The sequence below is a fragment of the Ictalurus punctatus genome, chromosome 1 (assembly GCF_001660625.3).
Source record: "Ictalurus punctatus breed USDA103 chromosome 1, Coco_2.0, whole genome shotgun sequence".
Classification (NCBI taxonomy): domain Eukaryota; kingdom Metazoa; phylum Chordata; class Actinopteri; order Siluriformes; family Ictaluridae; genus Ictalurus; species Ictalurus punctatus.
In genome coordinates, this window is record NC_030416.2 from 25,614,150 (window position 1) to 25,628,595 (window position 14,446).

The following is a 14,446-nucleotide window of genomic DNA, read 5'->3' on the forward strand; positions in this document are numbered from 1 at the left end:
TAAGGAGTAAAGCGGCATTTGAGATGTAGCCAATGGCGTACTGTCAGCTCCGGGAAACGCCCACCAAACTGCTTGTTTTGGGGATTTGTTATTGAGCGAATGTAGGAAGTTTCTGGTACTTCGGCATAGGTGTATGTTTGGACCGTGTAAATTTCAGTGACACGTTGAAAACACGCTATATGTTCGTGACGTAAAACCCTACAGCGCGGAATCTCACCTCTGTCTGGATAGCCCCGGTTAATATATTTAGTATTTGCGTATTTAGCGGTGAGGCTTAAGCTAGCAACAATGAAGCAATAGCTGATAACAGTTGTAGCACTAGCTGATCAGCTAGTGACACTTTATCTTCAGTATGGATTGTAGTGCGCTGGAGGTGGACGCTGTGAAATTTGCAAAATCAGCGGTGTTACACGACCAGAAAGGGAAATACAACGAAGCTGTTTTCTTTTACAAGGTAAGCTACATACTTTCATTTTACTGCCACGTAGGTCAACAAGCAAGCTAAGTCAGTGGAGCTTATTGGTGTGTTGTGAACTAAAGCACACTACAGCTGGTGACTTCCGGCTTTCAGCTTTTATTTAAGGTTAGATTAAAAAACAAACAAACATCTTACAGGAATACAATACAATAACAATAAATGCAGATAAAACATGACAAAACAGAAATAAAAGTGTCTAAGTAAGGTGTTGGGCCACCACAATTTCCCAGAACAGCTTTAGTGTTCATTGAGATTAATAATAAAGTAATACTTTATTAATACTTTATATAGTGCAAGTCTCTGGAACAATACTGGTGTCCAGTGGCTTTATTTATCATTTCAGTCATAAAGTATACAGCTGCTATAGTACACTGTGGAAGGAAACAACCTTCCTCCATGACCATGGTGCTGCATAAGGAATGAACATCATTTTTTTCCTAAAGATATTCCCTCAGTGTTTTGATTGTGGTGGACTGTTAATTTTTTTTAACGCTTATTCAAACCATTCAGTGAGTCCACGTGCACTATAAGTGGGGGTGGACCATCCTAAAAGAGCCCACTCTGATCAGAATGGAAATGTTTCAACATAGGGTCAAAGTAATCAGTCTGAGTAACGTTGCATTGATTTGCAGTGACTCTTTTCTCCAAGGGGACAAGTGGATCCAAAACATACCAACACAATGCTGAACAGAGCCAATTTGTTTTGTTTTTTCCCCTCACCTGTCTTTATACTCATTGCTTTAATTTATACTTTGGTGTTCTCAAAAGTTGTTGCTGTAGCTCAGGAGTGTCACAGACTGTGATTTAGTCCACAAAGTCTTTGTTAATGATCTTAGTGAGATGAAATAGATGTATTAAATGAAAACACTAAACTCTTCAGTCCTGTTGTAATCATGGTAAGTTAATGTTAAACTGTCCAGAGGAAAAAAAAACAACAAAAAAAAACACTGTACATGACATGTTAAATTACATGATTTGCTATTTCATTTGAAATAATGACTATCTATCTATTTATCTATCTATCTATTTAATTATTTATTTATTTATTTATCTATTTTTATTTTTATTTTTTCCTTAGGAGGCAGCCCAAGCTCTTATCTATGCTGACATGGCAGGGTCCAAACTGGAAAACATTCAGGGAAAGGTGAATGAGTACCTGGACCGAGTACAGACTCTACTCAATGCTTGTGAGTTTCCAGAAATATCAGGATTTGTAAGACCTGGGCGTATCTACCAATGCTGTAGCTAATTTTACACTTTCCTCATAGGTGCCTCTTACTTTCTGTAATTCGTTAAGGCTTATTCAGGCCGGTTTGTGTATGGGTGTGAGTAGCTGAGAGCGCGCATCATCATGAAACTATGTCATCATGGTCATAATAATGTATAGGAGTGTGCTCATGTTCTATTACTACAATGAGTAAATAAACTTCACATTCTACGTATATCATTTAGTGAGGATAAAACAAATATTACACACAATAATTAAAACATCGCTGTCAAACCATATGGGAGACTATTTGTCCCCAAAAAATAATCTCTCCAATTATTGTTACTTTTTTGTCTTTTCTTTTCCTTTTTCTTTTTTTAATAAATAATTGCCTTTTCATGTGCCAAAATTATTTACATCCATAAGGAATTCTTTAAAGAAGTACAAACAAATTGTCATTCTTGAAAGATTTTTTAAAATCCTTTTATTTACTCTCAGTAGGAATCTGACAGTGAGGAAATTTCCCACCGCCTAATTGATGTGTGACAACACCGGTAATACTGGTATCACCAGGGGTGGGAAGGGAAGGGGGGTTGGGGGGGCACAGTTGGTTTTCCCCCTTACTTATGAATGCCCGTGAGGCCCAGCACTTTTAACTTTAGCTTTCGAATTAGCGGCAATTGCTTGAATGGTTGGTTCATTATTACAAAACAGTACAATGACAAAGTCACTTATATTAAACATAGAACTTTTGAAACCAAATCTTCCTCCATCGTCTTGTCAGTCAGCTCGGCTCACTCTCATTCGTGCTAAATTAAATCTGACTCCTGCTGATCTGTGCTGCGACTCTGACTCATTTGGCTCATGCTGAATTGAGCAGACACATTGAGTTTTTAATTGTAGCGTCCATTCTCTAACTGAACAAAATAATTTTTATTACTATAAAAAGGCAAAATGACAATGGGGGCAGGCGGTGCCACGATGGGCAAGTGATGTTATCGGTGTGCGGCCCCAGCACCGGAAAAACTGGGAACACAGACTATCGCAGCAAGCCTAACTCTCAGTCTTCTGTTGTTGCCCTTAGTAATGGCCTGTTTAAACAGTTATAAATACCGTTACGCAAAATTAGGGCTGTAACTAAAATTTCACATGTCTGAAACTGTTGGATTTTCATGAAGTGCCTATAATTCTGTATGGAAATGGAAATGTAAATCATTTAATTTCTTTGAGATGATAATAATGGGTCAGATTTGTTTACTAAATCGTCTAATCAGTAAGCACTCCACACACCCTTCTTATGTGTGTAATGCACATGTAAATTTTGTTATTAATGTGTTATTAATTATTGCATCTGTTGTACATCAGTGGAATGCTTTGTCAAGGAGTAACAGGATATAACAGCTCAACATTTACCAATATTAACTCAGAACATTGTGAATTTTTAGCATTTAACATTATTATTGTACTGGTAGAAAATAAAAAGCCTAACCAAACATTGCATATTTTTTGCCGTTTGTAATCTTGGTGTTCAGTGCCTTTTATGTGATTGTATGAATTATTGAAATGTTTTGTTCATGTCTCCCTCACCAGTTCAAGCTCAGAGCAGTGACCCATTAAAAACCAAGCATCAGCTGGAGCTGGAGCGTTCATACTTTCTGGTAACCCAGGCTTTCGAAGAGGATGAGAAGGGTAACACTGATGAAGCCATTGAGCTCTACACTCAGGCTGTGGAACTGTGCATTCAAGCAGTGAGTTCTGCAGACACCTTTATACATATATATAAAATTAAATATAGAAATAAAATTCACAAAAATACTCTGCTGTCATGGATATCAAACAATTGGTAACACAACACAGGTTTATCCCCCGAAAAATATATGTATATTTTTAAATATAGGTCTGCAACAGTTATTGTCACCTCTATGTATTCTTATGAGAGAAATATATTTGAAGTACATTTGTTTTAGTACACCAGGGTGATCAGGAACAGGAAAATGTTCAACCATGAGGCAACACATTACCTTAGCCAAATTCCCTTATTCATTCACAACAATGGGTTAGACTAAGGAATATAGCTGTGATGTATGACAAAAGTTTGTTGAGCTTCATAAAATGGGAAGTGCCTATAAAAAATAGCACAAGCATTGGAAATGCCCATTTCCACCGTCAGGGCAATAATCAAGAAGTTCCAGTCAACTGAAAAGAAAATCTGTGGGGTGAACTGAAGAGGAGAGTCTACCAGTGTGGATCTTGAAATTTGAAAGATTTGGACAGACTCTGTATGAAGGAGTGGTCTCAGATCCCTTGCCACGTATTCCCCAACCTCATCAGGCATTATAGGGGAAGACTCAGAGCTGGTATCTTGGCAAAGGGAGGTAGCACAAAGTATTGACTAAAAGGGTGCCAATAATTGTTGCACATCTACATTTAACAAAGATATATATTTTTTGATAAGCCTGTGTTGTGTTTTCAATTGTTTGACATCCATGAGAGCAGAGTATTTTTGTGAATTTTTTTAACAAAAGACCAAAAGGTTAAATGATGAAAACAATTTTTCACAGGTTTCTTTGCTCATATTTACTAAGGGTACTAATATTAGCGGAGGGCTGTATGTATGTGTGTGTGTATATATGTGTACGTATGTGTGTATATGTGTATATATAACAGCATATAATAACAATAAACTTGAATTAAACTAAATCTTTTAAGCAACTCACATTTATAGCATTTGGTGGAAAGCCTTACCCATAGTGACTTACAGAAGTGCTTTGTAATGTCCGAGTAACATATCCTCATGGTAGCACAAATAAATAGGTTTCAGAATATAGTAAAGCTGCAGATTTAGCTTTCACGCAAGTGTTTATTGAAGGTGGGTCTTCAGTGTTTGCGATTCAGGCCTTCACATAGCTAGGGGTAGTTTATTTCACTACCTTGGTGTGATGAAATAGTTTTGATGCATGTCTTCCTTGTGGTACAGAGCAGGGTTTAATAACTGCCTTTAGATAGGATACGGTTGGCTTTCAGTGTTTTAAATCTGATGCACACAGCTACAGAAAGCCAGTGGAGGGAAGGCAGCAAAATAGTGATTGTAATGTGGCTGATGTTGAGTCCCATATTGGCCCTGTCTTAAACTGAACTGCTCACCTAGTAAACTCTGAACTCTCTTGTCCTTCTCTCCAACAGTCCAGTGAGACTTCGGATCAAGCTCTACAGGGAAAACTGAAGCAGCTAGCTCGCCAGGCACTGGACAGGTAAACTACAAAGACTGAATGACTTCTGCTTGTGAAACACAATACTCACCATGCCACAGAACCTCCACACTATAGTGTATGTCTGTCTAATGTGTTGGTTTGCAATTCATTTTATTTCACCACCAACTTCTCTAAGTTTTTTCTCTACATCTGTATACTTCAGGGCAGAAGGACTAAAAGATGCCCTTTCGAAACCCACGCCCCAGGAAAAGCCTACTTCCTCCAATGTTAAAGCTCCTCCTCCAGTGAGGCAATACCTACCCCTGGGTCCAGATTTCTCCCTCCATGACAAGCCACAGCCAGTGCGAGCAGTGCAGTCTAGTGAGCCACAGGGCCAGCGCTACACACAGGAGGAGATAGAAGTGCTCAGGTAACAACATCTGGAGTTATAGTCACTCTAAATCATGCTTTTTTTTCTTTTTTTTTTTTATAGCTGACTGTTCCTATTAAATTTCCTGTTTTGTCTCCTGAAGGAAGACTTCCAAGATAAATGGAATTGAATATGTGCCATTCATGAATGTTGACCTAAGGGAACGCTTTGCCTTTCCTGTTCCATTTTCGTGAGTACTGTTTGATGTACCCTTTCAGATCTGATATATTTTGCTTCACACAACTTGATAAATGTGCTATTTTTACTTGTGAAAATGTTCTTTTGCCAAGCTTTAATAAAAACAAAACAAAACAAAAAAAGAACCATCATTTACAATAATCTGCAGGGATAAATGTGGAAAGCTGGCCTTATCGCCTAAACAGACAGCCATCTTCTGTCGCTGGGTCCGACCTGATGACATTTGCAACAATCCCACCATGATTTTCACTGTGTCGAGCTTCAGCATCAAACAGGTGTCATGGTTTCCTGTGTTCTACTTTCTGAGGAATATAAAAGTAAAAGCAGCTGTAAATGGTTTTAAATTTTAACACCATTAAGTTTGTTGCTCCTGCAGACTGTGGTATCAGACTGTTCTTTTGTTGCCTCTTTGGCCATCAGCGCAGCATATGAGAGACGGTTCAACAAGAAATTAATCACGAGGTAATTACAGATACAGTTATGCATGTTTTCTTTCCCACTGACTTTCTCACCGACTTTCCGACCGACTTTCCCACCAACTGTAGTGATTGCTGTGTGTTACATGTTTACTGGAAACCATGGCTGTAGATATTCCGACAGTCAGTTTTGTCATATAATAAACAACATGAAATGCAGTGATGAAACATGTCTGTGTGTGTTTGTGATCTACAGCGTCATTTATCCTCAGAATAGGAGGGGTGAGCCAGAGTATAACCCATGTGGGAAATACATGGTGAAACTACACATCAATGGGGTCCCTAGAAAGGTACAAACACTGTGTTATCTTGTTTTAGCAAAGTTGTAATTACGGGCTGCTGTAAATAATTAATGACCTGTGGATGGTGTGGTCCGACGCAGAATTTATATTATGTGAGCCTCTGCCATACAAGAATTTGTGAATTAGCTGTTCTTATCGAAACAATAACGTAATAGAACTAGTCTCAATAATAATAAAAACATGATTTGCCACATGTGTCAAACTGCTGTTTATATAAATTTAATCAACATAGAAGGACAATATTTAGAAACTGACTACTTGCCAGTGACCGAGTTCTCTTGTAATTTTTCCTCTTAAGGTGATCATTGACGATTTCCTCCCTGTGGACCGCAATGGTGAGCTGCTCTGCTCCTACTCAAGTAACCGAAACGAGTTGTGGGTTTCCCTCATAGAGAAAGCCTACATGAAGGTGATGGGTGGATATGATTTCCCTGGCTCCAACTCTGTAAGTATAGACTACAAACTACATATTAATTTTACATTTCAACTATATGAATTTTATAATAGAAATGCACTTATTAAAAGAAGGCTTTGATTACACATATATGCAAGATTACAGCTGCCCTATATGGACAGAAATAACATTGCATCCAGACTCTCACAGATTAAGCAAGATTATAAATCAAGACTATAATTGAGAGAATTTGTGTTGTTACCTCTGAAGTCCATGACTTCTGAATTTTTCCTGATTTGTTATTTTCCTTTGTAGAATATTGACCTGCATGCGCTGACTGGCTGGATTCCAGAACGCATTGCTATGCACTCAGACAATCAGTCCTTTAACAAGGACGACACCTTTCGCATGCTGTACCAAAGGTGAACACACATGAGTGTACAAACTAAGCATGCACACACACACACACACACACACACACACACACACACTTCGTGAAGTGTTCCAGTGCACTAGTCAAAGACTCTATTTGTTTAACAGGCAGAACATTTTGGCAGTGCTTCTTAGAGTCAATTCCCATGTGGATTTCCATTAACAGGTTTCACAAAGGAGATGTCCTAATCACTGTAGCGACAGGTGTAATGACTGAGGAGGAAGGGGAGAGGTGGGGCTTGGTGCCCACACATGCCTATGCTGTCTTAGACATCAGGGAATACAAGGTCAGTTGCACAGCCTCCAACCATATACTCATGACTTACTGCTAATGTATATATAGAAATTGGTGATAAATTAATGGGGGGAAAAAAACAACATAAAATGTCTTAATGAGGTGTTGGGCCACCAGAACAGCTTTAGCGCACCTTGGCATAGATGCTACAAATCTCTGGAACTGTACTGTGTGTCTCAGAGATCTCTCACATGCACATTTTAGCAATGGAGAAAGGCAAAAATAAGCAAAAAAAGAAATAAAAATGAATTGAGTTTGTGACTGTTTAAAAATTCAGACTCATTCCTGGTCTTTTTGTGTGTTATGTTTACCCATACTTTTCCTTTCTGCACTTAAATTTTTGTTCTGTTTGTCATGGGCTCCAGGGGAAACAGTTCCTGCAGCTGAAGAACCCTTGGAGCCATCTCAGGTGGAAGGGCCGCTACAGCGAGCGGGATGAGAAGAACTGGACACCAGATCTACTCAAGTACCTCAAATTTGACCCCAAAACTGCACAAAAGTTTGATAATGGTGAGGGGGGATTTCTTAACACTTAGTGAAATGGAGAGATGTGTAAGACCTGTTGGCTAACTTCTGGTCTGTATTCAAGGTGTGTTCTGGATCATATGGGAAGACTTATGTCAATACTATGATGTCATCTACCTGAGCTGGAATCCTGGACTGTTCAAAGAGTCTTCTTGCATACACAGGTAAGTCTTGTACTACTCTTCTAATGTCTCATAAGGTCATTACATGACTATTACTTGACATGCCAGGCTTGATCACCTTTCTGTCCTATACCAGACCATGGACATAAAAAATACTAGTTTCTAATTGGCAGGCAGGCATTAAATAATTTCCTGTTTAGGTACCTTTCTAAAGTTGGTCTGTTCAGAAACCTATTCAGTTTAAAAAAAATGATCCTGACACTGTGTAAGTATGTCAGAACATAAAGGTGTATGAGAAATAGGCCTGTTTATGCTGTACAGGAAGCATACAGGAAGTATAGGGTATCCTAAAAGTCTCCATATGCAGGGGACTATGTATGCCAGCACCAAGTCATTGTGTCTTTGTGAGTGGATGTCAACTTCTTGGGTTAGTCCACAACACTTTTAGTTAAAGAGTGTTAATGTTTTGGAATGGCCAAGTCAAAGTCCTGTCCTTACTCCAATAGAAAAGTTGTAGAAGGACCTGAAGCAAGCAGTTCATGTTAGGAAAAGTTGTTCTGTACTGAGAAATGGGCTAAAATTCCCCCAAGCCGATGTGCAGGACTGATCAACAGTTAGAGAAAATGTTTAGTTGCAATTATCGCTGCACAAGGGGGTCACACAAGATACTGAAAACAAAGGTTCACATACTCTTGCCACTCACAGATATGTAATATTGCATCATTTTCCACAATAAATAAATGACCATGTCTAATATATTTGTCTCATTTGTTTAACTGGGTTCTTTTTGTCTACTTTTAGGACTTGTGTGAAAATCTGATGATGTTTTAGGTCATATTTATGCAGAAATGTAGAAAATTCTAAACCACTGTAAGAGAGAAGAAGGGAGGTTTGCAGTGGTGCGCATGGTACCCTGTGATTAAAAGAATGCTAATTTCAACAGTTTGCAGCTTTAACACTGTAGATTGCTAAACATAGTAAAACTTTGAAAGAAATTATATTAAACACTGTCTATTCTTGCCCAGTCGTACTTGGAGTTGCACAGTTTGTAGCAAGCTTGAGAGGAATGCAGCTTAAGCCTTTGAAGCGCGTGGGTGTGCTCCGAATGCAGCTTTTGAAGAGTTGTTCTAGTGACATTTGGTTCACAGGATTGTATATAGGGGCTACATCCTTCCATCTACTCCAAAAGTACTTTAATAAAAGTTTTCCCCTATCTGTGGATCCATGATACCTATACAGGAATTATCCAGGAGTTATTTATAGGATACATCACATGGAAGGATAATTATAAATCAACTTCTTGGATGTGACCATAGGAATGGTTGTATAGTGATAGCATGCAGAGGACTAGAAAGTCAGCTAAGATAGATTTTTTGTTCATATAATTCATTTATGAGTGAGCTGGTCATATACAAAACCTTCTTTTCCCAAACTTTGATATGTGGTTGTTGGTTAAGTGAGATAACAGCAGAAAAAGTGTGTTTATATCTGAAAATAATGGTCTCGTCAAAGGAAACACCTGCCATAAGCTCTGACGTTAAGACCGGAGTTCTCAGTTTACCAGCTCAATTGAGATTTAGCCTCATTCTAATACTTAACAGTAGTAGTAAAGATAAAATCAATACAGATTTTCAATCAGAAGAAGAGGTAACTGTGTGCATATTTTTGTGTATGTGTTCGTGAGCACTTGTGGGTCAGTGAAACAGTCTTGTAAACATGTGTCTGATCTGGGTGACAGAGTTTTTTAATTGTGAGTGAAGAGGGTTGCTGCAGTAATTGTTCATGCACAGTGATTTGCCTGTTGCAGTAGCTGGGATGGAAAACAGGGTCCAGTGAAAGATGTTTATAGTTTGGCCAATAACCCTCAGTACAAACTGGAGGTGCAGTGCCCACAAGGTGGAGCTGCAGTATGGGTGCTGCTAACAAGACACATCACAGACAAGGTATAGTTGGTCACAGAGCATGGTCATTTTCATTTTCAATTTATGCATTGATATTAACTGTTTATTCTTTTTCTACTCTTTAAGGATGACTTTGCTCAAAACCGAGAGTTCATCACTTTAGTGGTTTACAAGAATGATGGCAGGAAGGTTTACTATCCAAGTATGTATCTTATAAATGAAAATTTTGAAATAAGTAATATGTGCCTTTATTTCCTTATATTTTCTTTTTTTGCATTAAATACAGCTTATCATTTTCAAGTTTTCAGTTTATTTGGAACACCTCTTGTTTCTAGTAGAGTGTAATGTGGACAGCCATTTTAAATTCATCTAAAAGATGCTTATTTGGGTTGAGATCTGAAGACATTCCACACACCATCACACTGACACCACCATGTACTGCCCACACCAGACATTTTACAGCGGCTTGGAACACAGGTCAACCGATCGGCTTGTAGAGCGAAAATGATCTGTTTAATAACCATCGTTTGAACCTTAAACTCACAGGAAGTTTTTGAGGAGATGCATACACTAATAGACAGCCATATGTGTGAATTCATCACTTTTTAAAGCAAATTCTCTGCTCTCTGTGTCTATCTTTTAGGTGACCCTCCCCCTTATATTGATGGCATCAGGATTAACAGCCCACATTACCTGACCAAGATTAAACTGACCAGTCCAGGAACTCACACATTTACACTGGTTATGTCGCAATATGAGAAGCAAAATACCATCAACTACACATTAAGGGTAACTCCTTGTCTTTCTCTCCAACTTTGTGTTTCATATTTCATCTTGTGGCAGAGCAGCGACTGAAAAAATGTTTATCTGTGATATTAGCCTAGTTTCGTTTGGTTGTGAAATATGATTTAATAATGTATTGACATAGCTGAGTGTTCATAGCTCATTACTGTATGTGATGCTCTTTATTAATGTCTCGAGGGTTCCATGAGAAAATGGCATGCCATGCCACTTTCCACACACTTCTGCAAATTGTAAAATGAATATTCCATATACTACACAGAGATTAGATATAATAAGATGCATGCCATTTAGGAGTGGCTCTAATATTCATTAGTATGAATTTACTATATTCCCTTCCAGGTCTATTCATTGTGCAAGTTTAATTTCTCCAAAATTTCATCACCCTTCTCCCACACAAAAAGGGTAAGCAAGTTTGTATCATATACTTTTTATTGTTTGCTGTGTATTATTATATTGTGTGTATTATATTGTTTTATATTATATATTATTATATGTTTTTAATGAAAACCTTGTCTTCCTAAAAGATAAATGGCCAGTGGAAAGGGATCAGTGCAGGAGGATGTGGAAACTATAAGGACACCCATAAGCATAATCCAATCTATCAGTTCAACCTGGACAAATCCGGACCTCTGCTCATCGAGCTCCGAGGCTCGAGGTGAGACTATATATGATCTCATTACCTCCAGTCTTTAGACATATTAATTTCTCCAACTTTCTGCCCACTTTGTATTGACATTATTGATTTGCTGTTATATTAAGTTCTTGCTTGAATTTAGATTTATAGATAGGTGAGAGAAAACGCAATGAAAAGTGTCTTAATAAGGCCACCATGAGCCACCAGAACAGCTTCAGTGTTTGGCATAGATTCTACAAGTCTCTGGAATCTACTGGATGGATAAACACCAATCTTCTAAAAGATATTTCCTCAACTGGTCTTTTAAATGATTGTGGTGATGAGGTGTTGATTTGGGTTGAGATCTGCTGTCTTTACATCATAAATCATACTCATACCATTCAGTGAGCCTTCGTGCCCTATGGCTTTGCAGCTTAATATTGATTTGCAGTGATCCTTCCCTCTAACGGGACAAGTAGTCACAAACCATGCCAGCAAAATGTCTCCCCTGGGATAACCGAGCCACTGTGTTTTCCTAATTTGTCAGCTATCTGAATTTGTAGACTTCGTTCTTCTAGGAATGCCAATTAATTTTGAGATGCATAAGCCTGGCTGTCTATTCTGTAGTGTGTGGGAGTAAAGAGTTTTAAAGTGTTATGAATGTTATTGGGCTTCCCTCAACAGGCAGTACAGCGTGGGTTTCGAGGTCCTGACCGTGTCCACCGTAGGAGATGCAGGGACTTCAGGCATCCAGAAAAAGGGCAGTGGAGATTACAGGTAATGTACAGCTGTTCTCACACAGAAAGAAGTGTACATGTAGGAGCCTGATTCAGCACTAACATTATGTTGTGGAAAAAATACAGAACAAGAACTACTGATATTGATAGTGCCTGAATGCCATGAAAGTCTCTATCTAAAGTACTGCAAACTATTCAAACTATTATGCACAGGGCAGGGGGAATGGTTGATTTTTAATGAATTCAGTTGTTTGGAATACATTAAAATATACTATACACAAATATTATTACTTATGGATGTTATATAGGCCTATGCAGTGTTATTTCAGCAGTCAGTAGAGAACCATGGGAAGGTAAGAGCAGCTAAAACAACTTTTTAATTTTTTTTTATTAACAGTCAGTTTTACTAGAAAGTAAAATACTATTCAACTAAAACAAATCCAGACAGAGACAAGAAAATATGACCATGTATACTTAGAATATTGGTTACAGCCATTATTGTCAGCAGTGAGGTTCAGCCCCTTTTGTGTGAAATTTTTTTTAATTTTTTTTAACCAAACATATGCATTGGGTTTTAAATGCTTATATTTTATACTGTAAGGGGGGATATGATCTTAGGCAGAAAGTGAATGGGAAAATAAATGAGGGACCTGCTGATATTTCCACAGAATGCGTTATGCATGCAGCTTGCACCCCGCTGCTGATTGTATATTAGTGCTTTTTAGATCACATTACCAGTGTTTTGTAAATGTAATTAAACTTTGAAACTCAGTTTATACTTTGACATAAACCATGCTGAAATATAAAGAAGTTACATCACATCTCACAGGTATTGGTTGAAGCCATTTTTTAAAAGTTTTCTGGAATCAGATATTTGTCTTAATTCTATTACTGTCTGTAAAAGCAAGGCACAGAATGGATTAAAGTCAGTTCTGGGCTTATTGTGTAATAGAAATGAACCAAATAAATATAATAAAAAAAGAACCACAGCACCATGATGTATAACCCATTCTCACCCTCTGTTCTCGTTAGGTGTGGTTTCTGCTATATGGAGCTGGATCATGTCCCTGCAGGCATCTACAATGTCATCCCCACCACTTTCCTGCCCAACCAAGAAGGGCCCTTCTTCCTAGATTTTTCCAGTGGAACTCCTCTTCGAGTGTCTCAGCTCCAGTGACAACTCCGTAGCCACTATTATAAGCTGTTACACCACAAAAGATGTCTCTCATCAGTTTCTCACTGGTACGGAAATGCCTGCTGTCCCTCTGTTCTTATTGGTTTCTTCTCTTGTCACAGTGTATAGTCAAACAGATCTGTTTACTTGGCATGCTCTGGTTGGCCTGGCTCGCCTCGTCATTGTACAGTGCTTGGAACAAGATGTTAGTCAGTAAGAAACACATGCTCCAAAATCATGCACTAAATTCTCTTGACAACATGGGTGCATACATATTTATTTTATTCCACTCAGGAGACTGCAATAAATCTGTTGAAATTTACAGTGTTGTTTGTTAAAGTACCTTAGGACTCTTGCCTTGGCAACATAAGTGTGGTGGAGCACTACTGTATGTAACTGTGTGTGAATGTGAGCATCATAACACTCATCTTTATATATATTAAATTGTGCCAGATTGCTTATTTTGCTATTTACAAATTACACCTTATTTCTGGGAAGGAAGAAGTTTTCTACCTATTTGTGGTGCTCAATTTATATTTTCTGATCACACTGAAGCCAAATAAATATCTACTTTATTACTGTAGATTATGTTTAACCTTCTAATTTGGTTTCATCCCTCAGATGCACTTATTTAAATTGAAGGAATAAAATGTGAAGGTTCAGATCACGTTATTTTATCCTGAAAATGTTTGATGTAGGTGTTGTGCATAAATACATTTTGTAACTGAGCTGCATGCAGTAGCTGCCACACGATCTTGCCTCCGTTACAGAATCAAATGGGGCAACAGATAAAAAATGAGTCCTAATTTGGAGTCACAAGATTTAGATCACAACACCAACAGCAGCTTTTTCCTTAACACCCATGTGTGCCAGATGTAATAAAATGAATGATTCACTGTTAATGGTTTTCTTCCTGAGAAGCAGAAACCCTTGCATGTTTAAGTAAAGTGCATTAATGAAAAAATTATGAATGTTGTGAAACAACCAGATTGGTTACATAATTCATCCTCCATATGTTTTCCCTTAGTCATACCATAATAACAGCAATGTTCAGCCATTTTCCTGTATTTTTCTAGTCATAATTCAATTCAGCTTTACAGAAATCTACACTACTGCTCAAAAGTTTAGACACATTCTTTATTTTTATTATTCCACATTTTATAATAA

At 38.0% G+C, this 14,446-nt stretch overlaps 1 protein-coding gene across 1 annotated transcript; it reads left to right on the top strand.

Moving 5' to 3' along the window:
* The first annotated feature begins 57 nt into the window (after positions 1-57).
* On the top strand, positions 58-14,181 carry capn7 (calpain 7). The gene is made up of 21 exons (XM_017477965.2): positions 58-454; positions 1,557-1,665; positions 3,276-3,433; positions 4,869-4,936; positions 5,100-5,306; positions 5,410-5,496; positions 5,653-5,779; positions 5,881-5,966; positions 6,177-6,270; positions 6,581-6,727; positions 6,992-7,098; positions 7,275-7,395; positions 7,769-7,913; positions 7,993-8,092; positions 9,858-9,993; positions 10,078-10,153; positions 10,595-10,740; positions 11,095-11,157; positions 11,280-11,410; positions 12,053-12,145; positions 13,138-14,181. The coding sequence occupies exons 1-21, from the start codon at positions 353-355 to the stop codon at positions 13,280-13,282; spliced, it is 2,448 nt and encodes an 815-aa protein (XP_017333454.2). The 5' UTR covers positions 58-352; the 3' UTR covers positions 13,283-14,181.
* Positions 14,182-14,446: the final 265 nt, after the last annotated feature.